Genomic DNA, 23,792 nt, shown 5'->3' on the forward strand with positions numbered 1-23,792 from the left:
GTTCAGTGTTTGAAAGTGTTAGAACATGTTTTTCACCTTTATTAACAAGTTCTCTACAGGTCTCGCGAGCTTTTGCTATATCGGAAATAAGCAGCACTTGAAAAGTGGGCGTGTGTCTACGGCGACACTCCAAATCCTGTCACGCAATCACGGTGGGTGCAGAGTGCATTATTTCAGAGGTCCTCGGGATAGCAAAGTTCTGTACTTCTCATTGAAAGCGAAAGCCGAAACACAGCGTCACGTACAGCACATAACACTTTTTGAAGGCAAATTATCACGGCGATGTTAAAATTTTAAAATTAAACTCTGCGGTTTTACGTGCCGAAACCACGATCTGATTAAGAGGCACGCCGCAGTGAAGAACTATGTATTAACTTTGACCACCTGGTGTTCTTTAGCTCACGGCGATGTGACGCCGCTGTTTTGTACATAACAATTGAAGGGCCAGGAGTTACCAAAAACATCACAACAAACACGGAGCGATAATAAGGACCAAGTATTTCGTTTATTTTCCCAGTCAAACTCCACAAACATTCAGCTGAATACCTAGTGCATTTCTTGTTACTTTCACCACACTTACATATACCGTCTATCGAAAATAGTGGTCCCCAGTTATTGCTACTGGATACATACCATAAACCAGGACACAGAGCACGTCATTATTTTCTGCGTGACAATAACTTCAGAGCCGGGAGGTAATTGGGACCATCACAGCTGCACTACATCGTTGCTTTTCCCCATTCGTACTTCTCAATAGTGAGGAAAAAATACTTATATGAAGAAAGGACGACATCGAGCACGGTGTTGTGTTTGTTAAAGATTGGTATCTGCAAGTACTTCGGGAGCAAGTTAAAGAGCCCTAGATGGTCGAAATTAATCCGCGGCCCTCCGGTGCTCTTCATAAAGCACTCTGAGGTTTCGGGACGATAAACCCGCCAATTCAAGTTAAGTTAAAATTGGTATCAGAAGTTAGCCAAGTCTATCTGATGCATGGTAAGTGATACTCCGTTACTCTGTTGGTCGAAATTAATCCGCGGCCATCCGGTGCTCTTCATAAAGCACTCTGAGGTTTCGGGACGATAAACCCGCCAATTCAAGTTAAGTTAAAATTGGTATCAGAAGTTAGCCAAGTCGGTCAATCTGATGCATGGTAAGTGATACTCCGTTACTCTGTTGGTTGAGGCGATTTCTACCGAGCACGTCTTTACTGCCTTGCACGTGCTTCGTCGTTTCTGGTTTCTCGCGTGTTCTTTGCACTGCCATTGGATGCGTAGGAACTGGTCGTAGAGGAGGAACTTTACGAGGCATTCAGGCCTTAACACCAGGAAAGAAAACAAAGTGGCACAATTCGATTAAGCAGCCTCATACATCAACATGGCTCACCATGTTTCTGCTTTGCGCCAGCTACATTTTTTTTTTCAGAAGATTCATTCTGCTCCCTTACCGCAGAAAATTGGTTCAAGATTGCACAGAGATGCGACCAAGGGTACAAATAAAGGCCAGACAGAGTGTCCTCGTCCAGGAAAAGTACCCGATCCCATAGAGGGGTTGCAACTTCCGCTTTCTCAACGTGATTTGATCACCAGCGACAGATGGTCGCCGCCTTGAGCCCACCGACTATCCCAGCCGCGACTCCGAGAGCGGGCTGGCTCTTCTCCCTCCGTGTCGACGAAACTGATCACCAAGACGGTTACAAAACTCGCGGCCACCTAGACGCTGCCAACTCCCCAGGGCGCGAGAAAGGATCAGCGAAGATCAACCGCTGAGGAACGTGGGTGAAGCAGTGAAAAGAAACAAGAGAACGCGGGGCGCGAAGAGACGACAGCAAGACAAACACGACAGACGGCAGGAGGTGCCGAAGGCTCACACGCCAGATAAGCCTCGGGGAGTGGCGAGAAGATTTGCGCCGCCGCAGTGGTAAGTGGTGGCGTGGGAAGTCGATCAACGCTACTAGTGGTCGCGAGATAACTCTCCGCGGTGGCGTAACCCATCTGGCTGCGCCGCGGTGGCGGGCCACTGCTAGAGGCGCTTGCCCTGCTGCGCGGCGTCAGATAAGCGGCTAGCGCTGGAGCACGCGTGCTTTGCGGCCGCCCGAGTCGGTTCGCGGCACGGCGCGAGGCCCTTCGCGAAGAGGACGCAGGCAGATAGAAGGCACCGGCTGACAGCACCCACCGCTGCATCCCCGATAGGCTGCCGCCCCTTCGGATACCACCGCGCAGACGTGTGACCTAAGGCGGATTTTTTTTCTTTTGTATGTGCTTTCTGTCAAGAATGTGGATCCCTCATTATTTTGTAGGATGCTTTTTGTTTACTTTTTTCAACTTTCTCCGAATATTTCGCAGTTTCTTCGGTTTTTGAGTTTGTTTGTTTGTTTGTTTGTTTGTTTGTTTGTTTGTTTGTTTGTTTGTTTGTTTGTTTGTTTGTTTGTTTGTTTGTTTTGCCTACATTCCCCACTGATTTTACTTCTCGCTTCGCTTGTCTTTCGAGCAATTTTTGCTGTTGTGTTGGTTGGCATGAACGTCAAATCTACTCTCACGGAGGTATGCTGTTGCGAGCAATAAAAAAAAAACGCACACTCTTCAACGCACTCGATCTGCTCAAACTTCTTCGAGCTGCTAGCGCTCGCTTCGATTTTCACGGTAAGCTGTGAGCGTTCGGTTATCGTTACACAAAACACAAATTAACCACAGAGTTAAAAAAAAACTATCGATTCTTCCTTCTGTGCTCACGATAACCAAAAGTGTTTCTCTGTGTTGTTAAAAAACACACACACATCAACATTCCATGTTCAAAGGAATGTTATTCGTTGAACACATTATGTTTAAAAGTTGCCTCGAAGAAACCACAAACCTGCGATGTACTAGTAGCTGTACAGTTTTTTTTTTTAATGAATATCACATAGACCCCCCCCCCCCCCCCCCCCCCATTTTTTTTTCTTTTTCACTAAGTTCATTCTGCAAGTGAAAATAATATAACAAAATCTAAACGTTGAAGAGTCGTGTGGCGCAGACACCACAGAGCTTCTTCAACCCAAGCTTTGTTCGAGAGTGCCGCTTACCAATAACGATGTGTCGCTCAATAGGTCGCTGGAAACGGGTCCTTGTTGCTATATCATGCTAGCCAGAACCTCTCACAGCAGCAGCAACCAGGCGCAAATGGTTGGCGAAGGCAAAGGTCAGATTTTGCTGCGAGAGCAGTAATGCGGTCGGGGACGTCCTCTCAAACTTAGATATAAATACTACACACCGTGAATTTCAGATATTTCAGGTACATTATGCAGACTCGAAATTTGTATTTAATACAGGCACTCGCTATTGTTTCTTACGTACTGCGATACATTTATACAAACCCCCTTGTAGCTACATTGCCGCAGGAAGCTACTATTGTCACAAAATTATTGAACGCTGATCACACACCATTGATTTTTATTTTACAAGTTACAGCGATGAGCGATAATTAGGAGCGCATCAACACGACAATGTAAGTGCTCCTCCAAGATTCAATACCAGTAGAGTGAATGCAGCACATTTCACAGAAATGGAGTCGCATTCTTCGTAAGTATATTTGGGCACTGCATATTCTGACAGTCCTAGCGCAGATATGATTTTCATTATGCGCCAAAGGACACGGACGCAATCTTGGCGAACAAATTATTTACTGGTTGCAGCGTATATGCCATAACTGTGCGTCGGCAAGATTTCTCCGTCCATTTTGCGCGTGTCTCTTGGTCGATGCGCGTTGGCACCCCGATGAAGAAGACGATGAATTGACATTTTTGCTCGAGCTGTCAGCTACATTGGTCAATGTATCCTGTAAATAGTCTGCACTATATTTACTCCTTCCTTCGCGTAAGAATATTCTTTTACCAAATGTAATACGTAATGTATATAGTCAGAATAAAACTATTCCCAAGGTTCCGATATACACCACGACATAGCTACATACATTAAGTGGATACACTTAGCTACAAGTGACAGTTACAACGAGACGCATTCACACAACCGAGCGACAGTGCCTCATCACATAACACATTACGAACAAGCAGTAGTCAACAAGGGGCACACTTCTGTAGCTATCAGAGACCTAGAACGCAGAATAGAGGCTGCACATCAAGCACCGATGGTACACTAACATATCACAAGTCTTAAACCCACTGAACGACGCTGTCACTTGAAAAACTCTACGTCCACGCTGTTGACTTCACGCTATCAGCAGCTTTCCCTAACAGCACAAGAAGGCCTAGCACCATAACCGACACGCATGCAAATTTGTCTAATATGTTGGAATGAAATACCCTTGATGTTGCGTTATGACCCACAACGACGCACGTATGAACCACTATTGTGTTCTTCCTCTTCGCAAAATGACAACACACTGGCATAAATATCACATAAGGAGACCGGAACTGCTCACAGCTATACGGTGCCTTGCCTGCGTCTGCTCTACTTATCTACTGTGGAGGAGGGATTGGTAGACTAACTACAATCGCAAGTTAAGCACAAATTTAGGATTGAAGAATTAAGCTCAACTCGGCAGTTAGTACTCACAGTTATTCTTCAAATGCTGCGTAACACAACCGTCACAGTATGCACCAGAAAACGCACAAGTGCAGTTGGATTGTGCGTACTAAAAATAGCCGCAATTTCTCATGAAATGTTGCGGGCTCGAACGTTTCTTAAAGTGTCGATTACCCCATTATTCACTACTGTATTTCTAGTCAATTGGTGTACCAAACTAAACCTGCCCCGAAAAGCGGTTAGGTGATGCACCAGTCTGAAGTATCAAGGACCCAGTATGCACACATAGAAATATTAAGTGCAAAGGTCTAAATTCGGCTCGTTGGTATGATATACTGATAACGAAGCGCAAAAAACAACGACAGAATGAAGGTCTCCAACACATCCGCTATGTAGCGCATGTGCTGTCCCTTTCTTCTGTCCTTTTTTGCGCTTCGTTTGCAATAAGTGCAAGGTGGATTGCCACCTGGTGTCTTCGAGAAAGAGTGCTCGTAGAGAGATGCGCTCTGACGACGATGCTTTGACAAAGCATCGTATTACTATTAAGTAAAGTACATATCTAATGACGCATCGAAGACACCTGCGACGGCTGAAAATTACACCGCCGTATACGAATGGACATATCCGCTGAGCGTTTTTCTAGGCTTTCTGTTAGGAAAAGATGCCATCTTGCAGTACCGTTGAGGGGCATCCACTGTGCCCGCAGATTATGAACTGGAAGACGATCGGTTCGAGGTCCTCTCGCGAAGCTCCCGAATGCTTATAATCATTAGTGTAGCAGCTGCACCCGATGTCCTTCTTCTGCGAGGTCTCCCTCAGCTGTTCCAATTCGCTGTGCGATGCACAGCAATCCGATATCGTTAGCGGAAACTTTTCAAACTTCTCCAGTGTGGGTTCCTTGATTATCAGCACCCTGATTGCACAAATGATGTCCTGATTTCTCTGCTTTCTCAACGAATGCAGGGTGTATTGCGCTATGATCGAGCGACAAGCTGTTACGTGGTTGACTTTCTATGAATTACCCTCGGACAGAGGTACTTTTAGAAGCAGGCGCAGTCGGCTGTGAACGCCCGATTTCTCTGCAAGTAGCCATGATCTAAGCCACAGGCAGTGAGATGGCTTCGGCTGAAGCCCTATAGCGAGGAACCGGTCTACGAAGATGTTAGCGAAATCGATGTCTTCGAAGCCTGAAACTCTGTGGTTGATTAAGCATGTCCCATTACTGCTAGAACTTGCCTCTTTTACACTGGTATACACTGGTACGTTTACAACGTCGTGTCTTCGAAAACATCAATAATACATCTCTCGTATGTGAAACCCATTATTATGCTTATGACGTCGACTGTCAGTATAGGCCCACCGAAGCAGTACATCTTCGTTAAAACGCGTAAGTATGGCAAGTGCTACCTAATTGGAGTCATGGTAGAGTAAGGGAGCATTTGTACAGCCGGATGAACATTGGTGAGTTTCAGTATAAATGTTGGAACCTTTGAACACAATCAACTCTCCGCAGCAAAAGATGTACTAATGTTTCTCGCTCCAGTATTCCTGAAACCGATATAGTCAGCTTCTCTGTGGATGAAACTGTCATCGTCACCTACTGCCACCGCCTTCATTGCCTCTTGCCATCAGAGATGGAATGCCATAGATGCTTGGCGCTTAGATGATAACAATACTTTATGTACAAAGTATTCATAGGCAGTAATGCAAATGTGAACATTGAATTTGACGAATAAAACTCGGCAGGCAAGAAAGTGCAGAGCACCACTCCTGCGTCTGTAGGACACTCGTTAGGGGTCGGGAGCTCCGTTTTGAAACCTTAGTTGCTCCTCCAAGGACACCTCTCAGCATATCACAACGCACCAGTGACCTTATTGGGTCAACTCGATCTGGCATGCTTAAATTCACTTCTCTCCCTCCCCATTGTCCAGAACACTGTCAGAAAGAGAAAGGAACAGAAAGACGTTTGGCTAAAATGTTTTCACTCGCGTCATGCCGTTCTCGCAACTTTTACGACGAATTACCATATTGACAAGGATTGTGAGAGCGCGCAACTCTTTCACAACCCTCGCCACACCGTAGCCCGAAACGTAGACAGGCAAAGTGACAATAGGCACTGAAAAATACGTGGAGTGCAGAGGCACGTTAACGTAATCGGCGTCCGAGTGACGCATCACGCCCATCGACTCGTACGGTGTGACAAATGACCACACTGAATTTCGGCGGCGTTAGTTCCCCCGAAACCTTCAAAATCGTGTGCCGTAGGAATGACAGGTGTCATTTATTTCCGCCGCCCCCCGCAGGTGAGCTGCTTTCAACCATCTGCCTCACTTCACCATCCTTTTCAGATACCATGCTGTTTAGTGTCGAATCGTTGCACTGGCAGGACACCCTCATCTATTTATTCCGATGATACTCGACCAGCATTCAGGGACTGCCCCCGCAGAGCAGCTTCAAGTACTACAGCGAAACTATTTTTATTTTTTAAACATGCTAACATTAAAGCACCCCCTCTGCGCCACACAGGAAAAAAAAGTTATTACTTCACGTGTGTATATGTCACAAAAGAGCGCATAATCTAAGCGCGCGTCGCGCAAAACTCAAGTCAGCTAGGAAGCAAGACGGCCCCGCGGCAGCTTCGACAGAGGGAGAGAGCGCATACGCCACAGACAGCCGACGCAATCAACGGAGTCTAGAAGGCTGCGGTAACGAGAGAGAGAGACGAAACACCCCCTCACCCGTCAAGCACAGAGAGAGAGGGAGGACGACAATCCGGCTTGCGCCTACGGATGAGTCACCACCATCCTCGACGACGCTCCGACGGCCGCGGTCGAAAGCGCGAGAAATGTCTGGAAGATTCCCAGGCTTTGTTCATGCTACGAGATCACGACTCCGTCGGATGGTTCAAGAAGCACCGGCGAAGGCAATAAAATCGCCGTGCGGGAATCAGCAGAGGGATCAGACCGCGCCGGTGAAGAGATGTGACGTGAAGACTGGCCGTCTGCGGAAGAATGGGATTCCCCGGCAATATTTCTGGCGTGTGTGTGTCCATAGTATGGAGTGTAACCTCAGAGTGTATAATTGTGTGTCCATAGTAGGGAGCTAGCTTCTCTCTTTCTACAGCTTCTTTTTCCTAGGGTCGTTTACATTTCCATCGTAAACGATTTTGAGTGTTGCACCACGTTTCGCTAACTTGTGTACAGAGAGCAGTTTGATAACTGAAATCTAGGCTGATATTTTTTCCGCGCGGCTAGATTTTTGAAGGGCATCATGGATCGTATCCCTAGAAATTAGTTGCCCTTGGTGAGAAGATGCCTCTTTCCGGAGCTGAACTACGGAAGTGGGTTAGCCAGAAGGAAAACGAAGCTGTAGAAAGAGAGAAGCTAGCGGCCGAAAAGGCCAAGGAAGAAAGAGAAGCAAAGGAATGAAAAGAAGAAATAGAAGCAAAGGAGCGACACATAAAAGAAGAAAGAGAAGCAAGGAAGCGACGGATAAAAGAAGAAAGAGCGGTAAAGGAGCGACAGATGAGATAAGAAAGAGAGGCGAAGGAGCGAAAAGAACAGAGAAGCTGAAATAGCTGAGAGACAAAGACAAAGACAGCACGAGTTAGAGCTCGAACGACTTCGTTTGCAGCAGCACACAGACGCTCCCGCCCAGGCAAGAGTCGATAGCACTGAAAGGGATGAAACTAGCTTCCGACTGAACCCAAGCAAGCTGCTTGTGGCATTCGATGAAACAAAAGATGACCTGGATGCTTACTTGCACAGATTTGAGACAATTGCTAAAAGTCAGAATTGGCCAGAGCATCAATGGGCCACAGCGTTGAGCACGTGTTTGAGTGGTGAAGCACTTAGTGTGTACGGTAGGCTGACGCCAACGGATGCCTCTAATTATGGAAGGGTGAAAGCCGCTCAGCTAAGGAGATTTAGGTTCACCGTAGAAGGCTTCAGAGATAAGTTTAGGACCGGAAAACCCGCCGATGGCGAAACTGCCACGCAATTTGCCGCGCGGGTCAGCCACTATTTTGATAGGTGGACCGAACTTTCAGAAGTTGCACAGGAGTACGGTGCGCTTAGAGAGCTTCTGATCAAGGAGCAATTCCTCATCAGTTGCCACCCGAGCTTGTCACTCTATCTGAAAGAAAGGAAAGCTAAATTGCTTCAAGATATGTTGGAATTGGTAGACTAATTTTTGGAAGAGCAGAGAGGCACCCAATCTCTCCAAGATCAAAATAGAGGGGCCAGAGGACGCAAAGAAACCGGCATTCGACGAAAGGAGAAATCCTCAGAAGCCTGTTCCGAGGTGGTATCTTTGTAACCGACTGGTCCACTATGCTAGCAATTGTCGGAGCAATTTTACTCGCCCCAATGATGCCTAAATGTTTCAAATACGAAAGGAGAAACTCTCAGAAGCCTGTTCCGAGGTTTTTTCTTAGTGCTACTAGCGGACAATGCGAGATATCACTAATTGCCGTACACCCATATGCGTGGCCGTATGGCTCCATGTGCGTAGTGGTTTGACTTCATGTGCGTGGCGGTTTCACGCCAGTTCCGTTCGCTCGGTCCTCTGAGTTCGGTTTCCCACCCGTTCCGTTCGCCATGAAGTAGACGACGAGGATAGCCGGGCGAAGTGTTGTGTACCGTCGAGTTTCCGACGACGAGGACGCCGGGCGTAGTGTAGTGTAGTGTAGTGTAGTGTAGTGTAGTGTAGTGTAGTGTAGTGTAGTGTAGTGGAGTGGAGTGGAGTGAAGTGTAGTTGTGTAGTGCAGTTTACATCGTTTACATCGTTTACATCAAGAATTCACCAGCATTCTCTGTGTCTGTGTCGTACTCCACTTTAATAACACAAAGTTAACACAAGACAAACGCAAAGCTAACCCAAACAATACTCTAGGGTACACCAACGCCGACGTGCGAGCGCCACTAGCAGACACCTAAGTCAAGGATGAAGATCGTTTCTATCTTTGATATTACTCGTTGCAAACAACGTGCGTGAAATGTTATGTGGAAATTCAGCGCAATCATGAGAAAAGTAGTACCTGGAAAACCCCAAGTGTATGCATCACGGCTGCCAGAAGTTTAACTATAAGGAGCGCCGCAGCGGTGCAAGCCTGATGGCTCCGAAGGTTATGGCGTGGCAAGATAGCCTTGATCTCAAAAGACATTGCTTCGAACCGCGAAGGCCATGAATATCGGACAACTTGGAACGATCTTATTGCATGGCATGCAGCGTACGCGGGCAGTACGCGTCCCGATAAAGGCGCGGATAACATAACGACGCTGTGGCCATGGCCCGGGTTGCCACCTTGAAGATACAATTATTGATTCCATGCACTTTTTACATGGGAAGTTTGGAGAAAGAAACCCGAAAATCTCGCTTGAAACTCTGCTGAGGAACGCTCAGATAAATGTAACAGCTATCGCCGTTAACTCTTTAGGCGCTGGTGTCGTCAGTTTATTCCTTTACGGCAAACTTGAGACAATGCCAAAGAACCTAAAGGAAACTTTAAAGATTATCTTTAGAGCGTAAGGCTAGTAAAATATCAATATAACTGTTAGAAACTGCTGCTAGAAGCATCAAGGAGGTGCAATACCAAATATTTTCTAGACCAAAATTGATTACATTATTTTACAATGACATTGTACTAAGCAGCGGCCCATTTACAGAAAGGCATTGGGTAACCGTTTTGAAATATCACAAAAAGAATTTTCTTTCTTTCTTTCTTTCTTTCTCTCTTCCTTTCGTTTTTGAAGAAAGCAGCACTCAGCGGCTATAAGCATCTCAATGGTCAGTCGTCCGAAGCAGCCATGAAAGTATTTTCATTCCAGGTTATCCCGATGCGTTCCTTGCTATTTTCTTATATGTTTCCGCCGACCTTGTGGGCATATTCGTCGAATTCAGGCCACATGACTTTTACGCTGCAGGGAGTTTTAAAAAATTCTTGCTGCACGTTCATGTGCAGAATTTGGCGCCCGTACAAAGAAAAAAACCTGTACACGCGAGATCGCAACTGATTCGCGGATAATACCGGCTGAGTATCCTTCCAGCAACGCTACCTGGTAATAATATAGTCGTCCTTAACTTGCGCTGTGCAAAAGCTCAGTGCAAGTGCGATGAAGGCCTGCAAGGCAGCGAAGCGTTTACGGTTCGCTCCGTTCAGACCGGTGTATCCGAACAATTTGCTCACAGTCCCTCAGAGGAAGCAATAGTATGCGTGTGCACAACGCTCATCGGAACTATAGAACGCTGCATGCCCTTGCCCCACTACAGAGCCGATTAACCGGAACATTAGTGTGCGTCCACTTGGCTTCTTGGACGATTTGCAGCCATGCTGACTGCGCGTCGTTGGCGTTAAGAAAGCGAAATCAATGCCGTTCTCTGCAGCAACGCGAATGCGTGAAATGTGAGCGAAGGGGAACGACGCTCCTCTAAACCGTCTAATGGCAGACACTCGCCAGAAATGTGGCATAATGTGGCCGTCACGTTGTCCTCTGTGGAGTGACGGAGTCCCCGCTTGATTCTGAATTTATTTCGATGCAGTGCCCCACCAGAAGCCGCGTTTTATCTGTATTGTCGGGTAGAGCCAATAGCTCTACCCGACAATGTAGTAGAGACAATGTAGCACTAATGTAGGCAAGCCTTTCAAAAGTGACCTCTATTTGCAAGGGTTTGCTTGCAATCATGCGGCGGCTGCACATCGGACACTATGCTTAGTTCCTTTGTACTCAAACGTTCTTCGAAGTTCTAAAAGCTAAAAAAGCAAGTTTTCTGCAAGTTTATGTCTTTAGCAATGATGTCCAGCTTGCCATAAATACTCGTGTCTGAGGAAGATGACTTTGTAAATCCTTCGTCCACAAATCTGCTTTATTTAATGAAGTTTTAAGATAAACGTTGGAAATGTTAGCTATATGGGGGCATTCGGAAGCAAAATTATGTCAGAAATGCAAACAAACAAGAACGGCTATTGACGCTCTGCAGTAAGTTCAGCGACCTCACTGACTACATCACTGTTTCTGGGGTCAGACTAGTCCGAAAAGTAAGTTTCTTCAAGTGTATACGACTTTAGCAGCATGCATATTGGAAAAAAATTCACCGACGATTACGATTACCTAATGCGAAATTTGAACACAGCTCTATATACCTGCTTTCATTTCGCAATAAATTGGCTAGCGCGGACAATCTGTCTCGTGCGGCACGTTGCAAACGGAGCGATGTGTGGCGCGACGGCCTCGCTAATCGGGAGATCGCTAGAGGCGGCGCGTGGGTGATGCGTGGGCGTGATTTACAGCAGCCGCCGCAGACAGACCTCCACTCATGCAGTGCTTTGTTTCCAAACAGACGACGCACGCTACTCTGGCGCCATCTCGTAGCCATCGTCACAGCAAAGCCCATCTTGCGCGGCACTACGCTTTTCTTGTCACGCTTTCGCCACACCCTCCTCCTCCTCCGCTTTCCTCCTCGCGCTCTCTTCGCTGTGCCTCATAATCATATCGTGGTTTCGGCACGTAAAACGCAAGAATTAATATTATTCTCTTCGCTATCACCATCTTTCATCTCCCACTGCTTTCCGCGTTCGCTTTCATCATTCGCTGTGCTTGCTCGCTCGGTTACGAGGGACAACGCCGACGCTTGCCGCTGGAACGGGCGCTAGAGAGCTGTGCCCTAAAAAACACTTTTCGAAAGATAGTCCACCTCCGAAAAGCAGTTCACCCATAGTCTTTCCACCATCGTATATATATATATATATATATATATATATAGAGAGAGAGAGAGAGAGAGTAGTGATTTATTTATCATTTCTTTAATTCAATTAGGAACTACAGCAATTTCCCGTATGCTGTCCTTGGTACCAGTGTGTGTGCTCTTCTTATGATATAACTAATAAAAATTGAACTCCTCTATTTCCTTTCTTCTCGTTCACACACACACACAAACACACACACACACACACACACACACACACACACACACACATATATATATATATATATATATATATATATATATATATATATATATCGTGTCCCTCGGTTCCCTTTATTCTCGTTATATATATATATATATATATATATATATATATATACACGACAGGATAAAGACCTAGCAGCCACCTCATCATCCGCACAACATGGAAGCCTTCCACGCCACGCTGTGAACTCCGAGCGCACAGCTCCCCCACCGACAGCATCATGACCGCATCATCGGAAGACTTGGACGTCCCCAAGTACACTGGATCAGCGGACGATGTATTTCTTATTCGAGCACCACGCAACCGCTGCATCATGGTCGGAACGGGAGATGGTCGCCAGCTTCGATGAATACTTGACCGGTGAGGCATTTCGCTTCTACCTGACCCACATATTTGAATATAAAGAATCATGGAAAGAAATAAAAGATGAGATGATCAGTTGATTTAAAGTATACGCTGCAGACTCCCTCATTATCCAACAGCTGGAGAAATCGCAACTGGGTGGACGTAGTCACCCGCAGTCTCCACGTAGCTATCATCATCAGTACCAACCAAAGCCACGCATGACTCGATCATCGACAATTTCCTCAAATAGTGGTCCTCCCGAAAAGACAAAAGAAAATCGCAAGCCTACCATGATTTCACCACTCACAATGGACATAGTAAAGCCTCCGTTCACTGAGCGATGTCCAAGTCGCTTCGCTTCAAGACCAAACCTTCCACTAGGTTTCAGTGCCGTGCAGGAGTCGCGAATATGTGCGTCTTCATCATGCTATCGTACTCCTGCCATTGCGAATCCATCAGATGCGTTCACTGCGTCTTATACGTGCGACCCGCCGCCTGGTTTCCAGTCACGCCAGTCGTCTATGACGCTCATTCCGCAGCCCATGGTTCAGAGAATTGCTTCGTTCGCGCATGGCACATCGAATTTCCCAGAGTCGGACCTATCACTGGAAGCGCGTGGTGAAGTCACGTCTACAGCCACATCATCAGATGATAGAGCATCCAGCATTCCAAGCTGCGTCAATTCAGAGTACGGTACCGTTCACACCAGTCAAGCAAAGAGCGCTGCTATTACTTCCAGCGGTGACGTGAAACAGACTGCCTTCCAGCCAAGAGTACAGAAGGAAACCACCACGAGCGTGTCCTCTTTTCACGAAGAAGACAATACTCTTTCAGCAGCAACGCATGAGCCATGAACATATGGAGACCAAACCACTTCGCAACAAAGAAACTTTCTTCCGCGTACAACACCCCAAGGAACCGCTGCCACTGCAGAAGCGTCGCAAGCCCTAAGCGTCACACTCTGCCATAATACAACAGCACCCATTCATCATGCCGTCGCTGCAGCCTCAGAAAAGCCTTCTGTGGAGCCTGACACAATGCTTCTGCCACCAGACAACTCTCCCACAAGCGAGCAATGCACCAGCTACCCACAGATCACCACGTTGGTTTGCAAAACAAATCAAAGGACAAATGTGCAGGAAAGACTACCCCAGCAGCTCCCGCATAAACATCAAAAAGATCAACATCAACTCCATCAACAACTTCAGCGACCCCGAAGACGGCTTCGAAATAATCTACGACGAAGAGCATCACCGATAACCCAGATACAACAAGAAAGGCGTGAACGCGCAAGTCAGCTAAACCCAAGGCGAACCCAACTAGGTAGTGTCCCAAGAAACGAACATCACCAAGGACCTTTACAACATGACCAGTCAAGACTGCGCCTATTGCGGGGACAATCGCGACGACACCGCATGCGACAGCGAAAAGGATGGGTGCCATTTTCTCACCTCAGCCACCTCGAACAACGAGCAGTCATTTCAGAAATCATGTATCTGCAACCATCACAAACAAGGAAGTTCACGAGCCAACGGTACCTGTCACGTGCGCGCAATATCCTCAAGAAAATTCGCAACGTGCATCCTTTCATCCGCACTAGTTTAAAAAGCAACCACCGTTCCTGGTACTTCAAGGCGCTTGAACTGTACGCACTTGCATCAGGAGGCGAACGTGAACTACGAGCAGTGTTCACGAGCTACGGCGCATGCAGACGTCGTCCGGAACACAACAGTCAACCTCGTCCACCAGAACCATGCGAAAAGTTACCGGACAGCTACACTTTTCTATGAAGTTGATGTGGTTGAAGAACTATATTGGGACAATGGACTAACTGCGCATTTTTTGTTTTCATTTATCAGCGTCCTCTTGCTTCCGCATACGTTTGTTGCTCGCGCTCTCTTGGGGGGGAGGGGGGACGTGTAACGGTGCACAGATGGTCCGTGCATAGAAGGAGAGGAAGACGAAGATTAAAGGCAGTGTTCGGGCGACCATGTTGTTCTACGTCCGCAACCTCCTGCTCGTGTCACACATATATATATATATATATATATATATATATATATATATATATATATATAAATTCTCTTGTTTTTACAACAAACATTGAAAGCCCACCTTTCAAGACGTGGTCGACCTGATGTCACAGGTATGACCAGGCCACCGCGAAAGTAGTCGTTGCCACGTCTTAATATTAGCGCGACTCCTCTCGATCGGTCTCAAGGTGACGTAAGCTTCACGACTGGCTCGCCGTCAGCTCTCTCCACTCCCACCTTTTCAACAATAATCGTCGTTTGCATAAACTTGACGCGAGCGGGTCAAGTCAGAAGCCGAGCTGACCAAGCCCGATCCGACTGCGTTCACTTGCATCTTGCCAAGCGGGTTCAGCGAGTCAAACCCACCCCACACAGGCGAGTTCACAAAACTCGCCTCGACATTCGTTCTGTGATATCCGCTATAGCGTTTACGTGAATCCGACGGTCGGGTTTCGGCCCTACAAATCGACTCCACCAGACCTTATCGGCTTCATGTAATCGTAGATATAGCGTATCCTCAGTACGTTCTGCCAGTGTCACAAACGGCCTAATTCTTTGTTTCATTCTTTCCTTCTTTTTTTAATGAAGACAGTGTAAAGAATTGAAGAAAGTATTTTTTTTTTCTTTTTTTTAAGATTATATTTCTGGAATGGCTTGGCCATTCCACTTGATCCTTCTTTCCTTGCTGTCTTATTTTATTTTATTTCTACGTTCCAGTGGAATAGATCTCGGGGTTTTACAGTAAATAAACACGATCGTTTCACACTTACCGTCAGTCGTCTCTTCCTCAAAGTCTGTAGGCGCATCTGTAATAACAAGAGCGTGTCACAGAATTGAAATTTCTAACGCAGACGATTTGCTGTTATTAATCCAAAAATATTTTTTTTATTATTATTGCCAGCGTGTGTATGTGACGGCTAATTCATCGCGATCCAAACCTTAGTTAAATAGGAAATAAATAGATGGCGCACAACACGTCACCAAGTCATGTACGAAGAAACAAAGTAGTTCGGAAAACCTGAAGTGTTGACGGCTGACAGAAATGAGTCATTTGGGCGCATCGGGAACAAATAGAGTCACCTATATATTCTAATACACCGGTGAATGCGTGAAAGCATCGACTACATATCTCGCATTTTCCAGTTTCTACAAATAGTCTGACGACGGGACGTTCAAAGAGATCACAAAAATTAGAAAATTTTCTATTGTTGACATCCTGTTTTTGTTAGTATCTGCATATTCAAAATGCACTATACAGGCTGAAGCGACACATGGGGTGCTATAGACGTGCAGACTAGAGCACTGCACGGGCCGATTTTTGCGGCCCGGGCCCGGCCCGGGCCCGTTTTTACATTGGGCGGCCCGCCCGAGCCCGATCAAAACTTTTATGGCGAGACCCGGACCCGGCCCGGGCCCGGAAATAATCTACGTTACCCGCCCGGCCCGGCCCCCCACCCCTTTACCTTAAGGCCGAGCCCGGCCCGAGCCCGGCTCGAAACCGGCCCGAACCCGGCCCAAGACCGAAAAATACATGTTTTTCAGAGTTGAGAAGCCCGAGAATAACTCGCAGAAAGCCCGAGCCCGGCCCGGGCCCGCGTCAAAAAACCTGAGCCCGGCCCGGGCCCGGGTCAAAAAGCACACGCCGTGCCCGAGCCCGGCCCGAGCCCGTGAAAAAACTCCTCTACCCGGCCCGGCCCGGCCCACGGGCCGGGCCGGGCTCGGGCTTTCGGGTAAGCCCGAGCCCGTGCAGTGCTCTAGTGCAGACCTCGTCACTTCTTTCTATAGAGTGATGGAGCGCTGTACTGCTGAGCGAAGGAACGCATATTTGAGGGCATACTTAAGATGTATTTTAGGGCATAATCAAGGTATGCGAGATAGTGCAAAAGTTCAGTAGCTCAAGGAAAGCCAGATGAATCTAGCACCGGGCCTTGAACATTTTGTTTTCTTTACGTTTTGTTTTTTAACGCTTTTTTTTTTCTTTTCAGCACAAGGCTACATTGCATTTGACAGCCTTGACGGAGGCTGTACCATAGGCCTAAATTAAACGTACAAAAAATGAAACTTGCGCACTCAACAAATACAAAACAATAGCAGAGCCCTCTTTCCAGTGATTTTATCTTTAAAATAGTGAAGTATTAGTTATCGTGGTTTTCTATCTTTTCAGTTGTTTACAATGCGGGAAGGCAATCAATCATACAGTTCCGGTGCACTATAGAAAACTGCACTCACTGAGGAGACTTCGAATAACTACACCATTTTTATTAAATCTCGTTGTTACTGAGAAGTAAGCTGAAGTGAAGCTTGTCGTCGCTGTAGTAAAGCGCGCGACAGCTAGACTACCAGGCATGGTGAAACAAATTTCTCTACACAATTCAAGGCGGCCTTCATAGCAATGTCGTAGTCATGAATACGACAACCACAGCAGGCCCGCTTGCGTGCTTGAGTTTTGTTTTTAAAAACGAGCACCAGTGATCCGTGCCCCAAGCGAGACACAAGGCGTCCTTCGTAAGCTTCAACTGTAAAACTCACTACTGCCAAGCACTTTCTAATGCGAAAGCATTACATACCCCCATTACGCGAAAATCCGGCGTTGTCGTCGGCGCCATGACCGAAAGATGCTACAAAAATGGCCGACGGTGCGAAGAGTAAAAACACGTCCAGAATACTCGGATTGACGTCAAATTTGTCAGGCACGTTTCTGCAAACAAAGTTAATATAATTGAACTGAATTGAAAATTTCGCACATTTCAGTCTGGGTGGGAATCGAACCCGGGCCTCCGGGGTGCGAGACGAGCCATTACCACCTATAGAAAGCACAAGGCCAACACACTCCGATCATGACGCCATGCTACCTGGCCCGACTGCCGTAGAATCTAATGGGGATGCTCCCGCGTAAGCAACAGTGATTTCGACGTCACCGCTTTCGTCACGCCAGCCTTGGCAATTGGAATTTCGGGCCAGGTAGCATGACGTCATAGATCGCAGTGCGTAGGCCTGTGCTATCTAGGTGGTGTTGGACGAGCACGCTTCCCCGACGCCATGGTGAGTTTTTTTTTTTTTATTATTATTGTACGCCATTGTGGCTCCACGGTTATTGTTGACTAAAGTTGTGCCTAGTGCTTGCGTCATTGAACACGTCTCGTCACTGCTTCCGTCACTGCCTCCCACGTGTCACTTGCTCTTCAGATTTCAGCCGCGCTGTGTCTACTGCTATGCACTCCGAAGCGTCAACCTCAGCGGCAGCTGTGAAAGGTGGTCGCCCACGGAAGCATGCCTCAGAAAACGAAGCAAGGGAACACAAAAACATTCATCGCATGCAAAATGGTCCGAATGTTTCCGGTCTGTGGCCAACGAATACGCAAACACACACACCGATTCAGCAGAAAGAACTTTAATGCACGTCGAAAACATAAATCGAAAACATTTCACCTAAGCGATTATAATGTTTTCGCATTCTCACACGTAAGCAGTCTTAAGTGTCTCTGCTGAATTTCTTTTTTTTTTTTTTTCGTTTAGTGCGACTTGTGCTATGATATAAAACTATTGTTTCGTTGAGCACTGTTACCAACGACGCAACAGACGAAGGCGCAAGACGAACGCAGCACTGTTCCTGTGTGTTTCTGCGGCATCTCTCATCTGTATAAGTGCACATTCACTGTGAATCTTAATTTATCGACCACAATTACGCCTATTTTCGTCTATATTTGTTGAATGTACAAAATAAAAGCAAGATATGACGTCGTTCGTACCTCGAGGCATGTACCAGGATTCCGTGTGACGTCGGGAGCTCTTCCTGGACTCGCCTTTGCTGCCGAACGCCCGAATGTGGTAGGCGTCTGCAAAGAGCACGAACAGACATAGGTCATGAGGAATCATGAGCAGTGCCATCGAGAAATATACAGGGTGTGTTTTTTTATATTGCACCAAATTTTTTAAAAAAATTGCGTGTGGCATATAGCAAAATTCTAAACCTTGATCTAAATTATTATTCGATGACGTGGCCGTTATTCTACGAGAAATCAAAATGTTTAATTGATGAATTAACATCAATACACTAATTAACTGTTTCAATTAATTACCTTACGGCACATATTTTAAGCTACGAAGTGTAGCTAGTAAATACGCAAGGCATATCGACTTCGAACGAATTCTGAGGATGGCACCGGTTTCGAGATATGCGCCGTCAAACTTGCGATAAATATGAACTGTTGTTCCACTAACTTTTCTGACAAAACGCTGTTTTATGCATTGAAGCACAAAAGTAACTGGAGTGTCATTGCATATTGTCGAACACTTTGAACATTATTATCTCGAAACTGGCGCAGTCCTGAGAATTGGTTGCAAGTGAATACGCCTTGCGAACTCACCAGCAACTTATCGTAAATTGAAATATGTGCCGTAAAGTAATTCATTAACGAGATAATTAGTGTAATTATGTTAATTATTCAATTAAGCAATTAAATTTCTAGTAGAAGTAATTTCTAGTAGAAGTAGAAGTAGAAGTAGAAGGTCGAGTAATTTAGTTGAAGGGTTTGAATTGTGCTGTCTGCCACGGGCAATTTTTTAAAGATCTGATGCAGCTAAAAAGCATCCTGTAAACACCTCTAAAAACACCTCTATAAAGAAGTAACATTGAACAGTAAAAGCTCATAAGTATAGAGAGATGGGCAAGTTGGTATGGTTGCATTGTGGAACTGCGCGTGGTAAAGACAGGAAGAGCGTAAGAAGGTTGACAAGGACGAGCGCAGACTCGCAACTGATTAGTGGAAACGAAACGTCGCAAAATATATAGGCTGGCAACCCCTCCTACATAGCCCATGTTTAATTTTGAACATAAAAATTTAACTCCTCTTATTAACTCCGGCTTAGCAGCCCAACATCGTAGCCACTAAGCAACCATGGCGGGTTATGTATGTATTCTTCTTTCGGGGGTTTTACGTGCCAAAACCAGTCCTATTATGAGGCACGCCGTAGTGGAGGGCTCCGGATAAATTTTGACCTCCTGGGGTTCTTTAACGTGCACTATGTATGTATGTATGTATGTGGCCAGTTCCAATTGCGCCCGGTTGCAAGATACGCATTTGGTGCCGCAGCACAGTGTCGCATACCCTCCCTCACTCCCATACCCCCATGGCCTCTCGCGCGACGGAAGTCGCGTTTGCTTTCCGCCGTGTATTCGCTCTTCGTGATAGCGCGCGTCCCCCGCGCGCTTTCACTCGAGCATACGGCGCACGGCGACAATTTTATCGCCCTTAGACTTTATACGGAACCTCAACGCGACGGCGACGGCAGAAATCCGCTTGAAGTGTCCATATAATTGCTATCACAATAAAACAGAATAAGAAAGGCGAAACGTTGGCGGTAGCGAGTTTCGAACCTACGACCCCACGCTCAGAAGCCGAGTGTCTTAAACGACTCGGCTAAACCACCTCCTCCAAGATAGCAGGCCTGTGCACTCCGCTTAATGACGTCATGCTACTTGGACCGAAATTTCCATTGCCCAGCCCGGCGTGACGAAAGCGGTGACGTCAAAATCACCGCGGCTTACTTGGGAGTGTCCCCATTAGATTCTATGGCTGTCGGGCAGGGTAGCATGGCGTCACGGATCGAAGTGCACCGGCCTTGTGCTATCTAGGAGGCGTTGGCCAAGTGTCTCAACGCGCTTGCTTGCCCGCGAGGAGTTCATACCTGGAAGGACCGCTCAGCTGCGTTCAATTGCACTATAATGCTTTCTAATTCATAACTCATAAGTGCTTAGGTGGCCTCGGATTTTTGAAAGAAAGATGCCTCGGATCACCATGCTTACTACTTGTTTCCCGAAAAAAGAGACTATTCTGCTGCCTCTCCTGTTTTTGATCAGCTGGGGAAACACATTTTTTATTGCTTTTTTTTTACTTCAAATCGCCCAAGTTTACGACACCGCGCTATCTCTATGGTTATAAAAATTCTGCAAGCAAATGTCACTGTGTCGTAAGCTTTTTCTTTGTGCATACTCAAAGTGGCTCATGCTGACTTTAACCCGGACCCAACTAGTGAAAAATAACGTTCAAAACAGTGAGATTCCCCGCGCGTGGCGAATAAAAAAATAACAGCATTTCTCCTTGCTTTACTGACGTGTTAAAGCATCCGGAGCCTCGTAAAAGAGGCCGCTTTTTGCTTTACCAGACACTGCGTGCATTTTTCCATATACTTCGCAAAGAAAGAAATTCTTTTTTTTTTTTTTCTGCCACCCCACACCCAAGCCAAGCTATGTGTGAACGCACTTCCTGGCGTGCGTTCACCCGTTTCCATTTGTCTTTTTCACGTGAAAACAGAGCGCCGTCTCCGCTTGTTGAAAAACGCATCGTCGGCGCTTTGCGCACCTCTATTGCCCTTTGCGTGGTGCGCACGCATCCCATAGCGAATCTTCAGGTGGTCGAAAATTTCGGTCTAAATGCGGCCTTCCGTGCAAAACGAACCTTCAAAATGACCGCACTTCAAGCTATGGTAATTTGTGAACCTACTCATATTTCGTCCAATTATTTAAAGTATGTGAATAATCTTGAAGCTGGACGGGACTCTATAGGCCGTGCAGTGGGAAAAGCAATGATGCAATATTTTCTCTCGTTTACATTTGTTAACAACGTTAAGTCGACATCACCACTTAAATGAATGTATGTTCGAATGAAGTCTAAAAAAGAGGTAGCGAGATTTATTTGACAATAAGGAGATATTAACTCCACTGGAGCGAACGCAGCATGTGGAGCAGAAATAACAGTTATGTTTATGGAAGAGTGAGCAGCCCGCGATTGTTAATTAAAATGGGGTGGTTCACAGTGGGTCATGTTGGACACAGTAGCAGGAGACTGCGGAATAATTTTGACCACCTGCAGTTTGACCACCTGCAAAGCACGATATACGTGCGTTTTTTGCATTCCGTCCCCATAGGAAGGCGGTCGCCGTGGTCGAGAGTCCAACCCGCGACCTCGTGCTCAGCACAACAACGCCATAGCCACTGAACCACCGCGATGGTTGTCTTCACTGAGGATGCAATGGTGCGTCTGCGAGCTGAAGAGGTATACAAGAATGCCTCTGCGTGGCAGTTCACCAGGCCATGCCCTTGTGCAACGCTAATAAAAATCATTATTCAGAGAAACTGTTTCGTTTGATGAAACATACGCAGTTCAAATGTGCCAAGCTTGTAAAGTCTTGAAAGCAAAAGTAGAATGTTGTTTTATTAAGCAAGAACTCAACACCTGAGCAACAAGGCTCACTCGTATTTGTCGAACAGCTGCTGCACTGCGTGCGAAATGGTTGTGTTTTCCTTTCTTTGCTCCCGCTCCCGATGCATGGTGTTTTCAAATGGCCTTTCATAAATTTTTCGTAAGTATATTTAATAAAATTGTGAAATAGTACGCCAAATAAATAAAAAGCTTTGTCTTTCCTTCATAAAGATCTGGCGAACGCGGGGATAAGGCCCAAACACGATCTCATCACTCAGACGCAAATGATCACGCAAACTGCAGTTCGAATACATTTACACCAGTTGGGAATCGAAGGACGACCTCATGGCTTAGTCGCAAAATACCGTAAAAACCGAAATATACGTCGACGGTCTTTTTTATAAAAACCGCGGCAAAAAGTTGACATCCGTCTTATATACCGGTCATCTTTTACCGGTTTATACCGAGTGTGTTTTTTTAAGAATTAATGTTTTGGGTGGTCCACCTATACTTCCAGTTTTTACGGTAGCTCAGTTATTAGGTCGCAGCGTGAGAATTGACGCGTTTCGCTTATTTCTCCACTCCTTTGTCATTACATAATTAATACTATTGACATCACGGAAGATAGTATAGAAAGAAAGTATAGTCAGCGCTTACTGAAAAAAGAAATACTTGGGAGAATGCATAATTTGCGCCTCTATTTGGCCAAACTTGTAGCCTGTTTCTGCAACGCAATAATGCCTATTCGTGTCACTGCACAAATTTCATCCTTGAATTTTGCCCACTACCGATCGCAGTAGGAAAGAAAGAAGCCCATGTCAAGAGTCAATTTAGTATAATTTGCATTTATGACACGGACGCTGAATTCGCTGGTGTACCGAGGTCGTTCTTTGTTACGTTATGACTATGACAAGATGGAAACAATCAAATTTATTTTTAGTTTGCCCTGTCACGACTGCAACGTACGACTACGTGATTTTATTCCACTTGCGAGCTGTTCCCTGGCAGCCCTCTCTCATAACCCCGAAAATTTTCCCTGGAGATTGGGGCCATACTGGCAGATTAGGTGGCACACAATATATGCCTAGAGGGCTCCCCCCTTTTCACTTGTCGTCTGATGCAGAAAGAAAAGAGAAATATAAATAAAAACAGAAGCATGAACTGGAAAGTTTATAATGCCGCGTTGATGTCTAAAAGAAACGATTGTGAGACACATTAATTGGGCATATATAAGAATATATTCTTTATTGTAATCAAGTTCACGAGCAGGTGGGCCTGCCTCGGAGCAAAAAGAAACCAAGAGTCTTCGCTATAATTGGGCCCCACTTATTCCCTAGCTTGCCGGCTCACGTTGTTTCAAAAACAATAGAAAAGGGGAGCCATATCAGCTATGTGAAGCAGCCTTCACGGAACTCGCAAGCAAGCACGGTGCGGCAGCGAGTGGAGGCCCCCGTATGACGTCACACGCGAGAGCGCTCCACTCAAACTTCTCGCCTGCATCGCAATTTGGAAGAAACATGAACTTAATTTTTAACTTTATTTTCATCGTCTTACAACAACCTTCAAACGGAGGCGGACGTGCCCGTTACACTTTTCGAATAACTTCTGACGGCAACCTTACGTCTTCCCTGTCCAATCGTGCACACTGGAAAGGTTTCGCCGACTGACTTATCTTCGTTTCAATCGTTACTTGGCTCTTCTAGTCCTTGTTTCGGTGGTAGTTTAC

At 46.2% G+C, this 23,792-nt stretch overlaps 1 protein-coding gene across 1 annotated transcript in view; it reads right to left on the minus strand.

Annotated features, from left to right (window-relative positions):
* LOC119436382 (sushi, von Willebrand factor type A, EGF and pentraxin domain-containing protein 1) overlaps positions 1–23,792 on the minus strand; it is a 696,898-nt gene that overhangs the window by 480,096 nt on the left and 193,010 nt on the right. Inside the window, exons 2-3 of the mRNA XM_049657392.1 lie at positions 18,614–18,700; positions 15,635–15,670 (exon numbers count right to left, since the gene is read on the minus strand). Coding sequence (XP_049513349.1) covers positions 15,635–15,670; positions 18,614–18,700 — 123 coding nt within the window. The remainder of the gene's footprint in view (positions 1–15,634; positions 15,671–18,613; positions 18,701–23,792) is intronic.

The sequence above is a fragment of the Dermacentor silvarum genome, chromosome 1 (assembly GCF_013339745.2).
Source record: "Dermacentor silvarum isolate Dsil-2018 chromosome 1, BIME_Dsil_1.4, whole genome shotgun sequence".
NCBI classification, from domain to species: Eukaryota; Metazoa; Arthropoda; class Arachnida; order Ixodida; family Ixodidae; genus Dermacentor; species Dermacentor silvarum.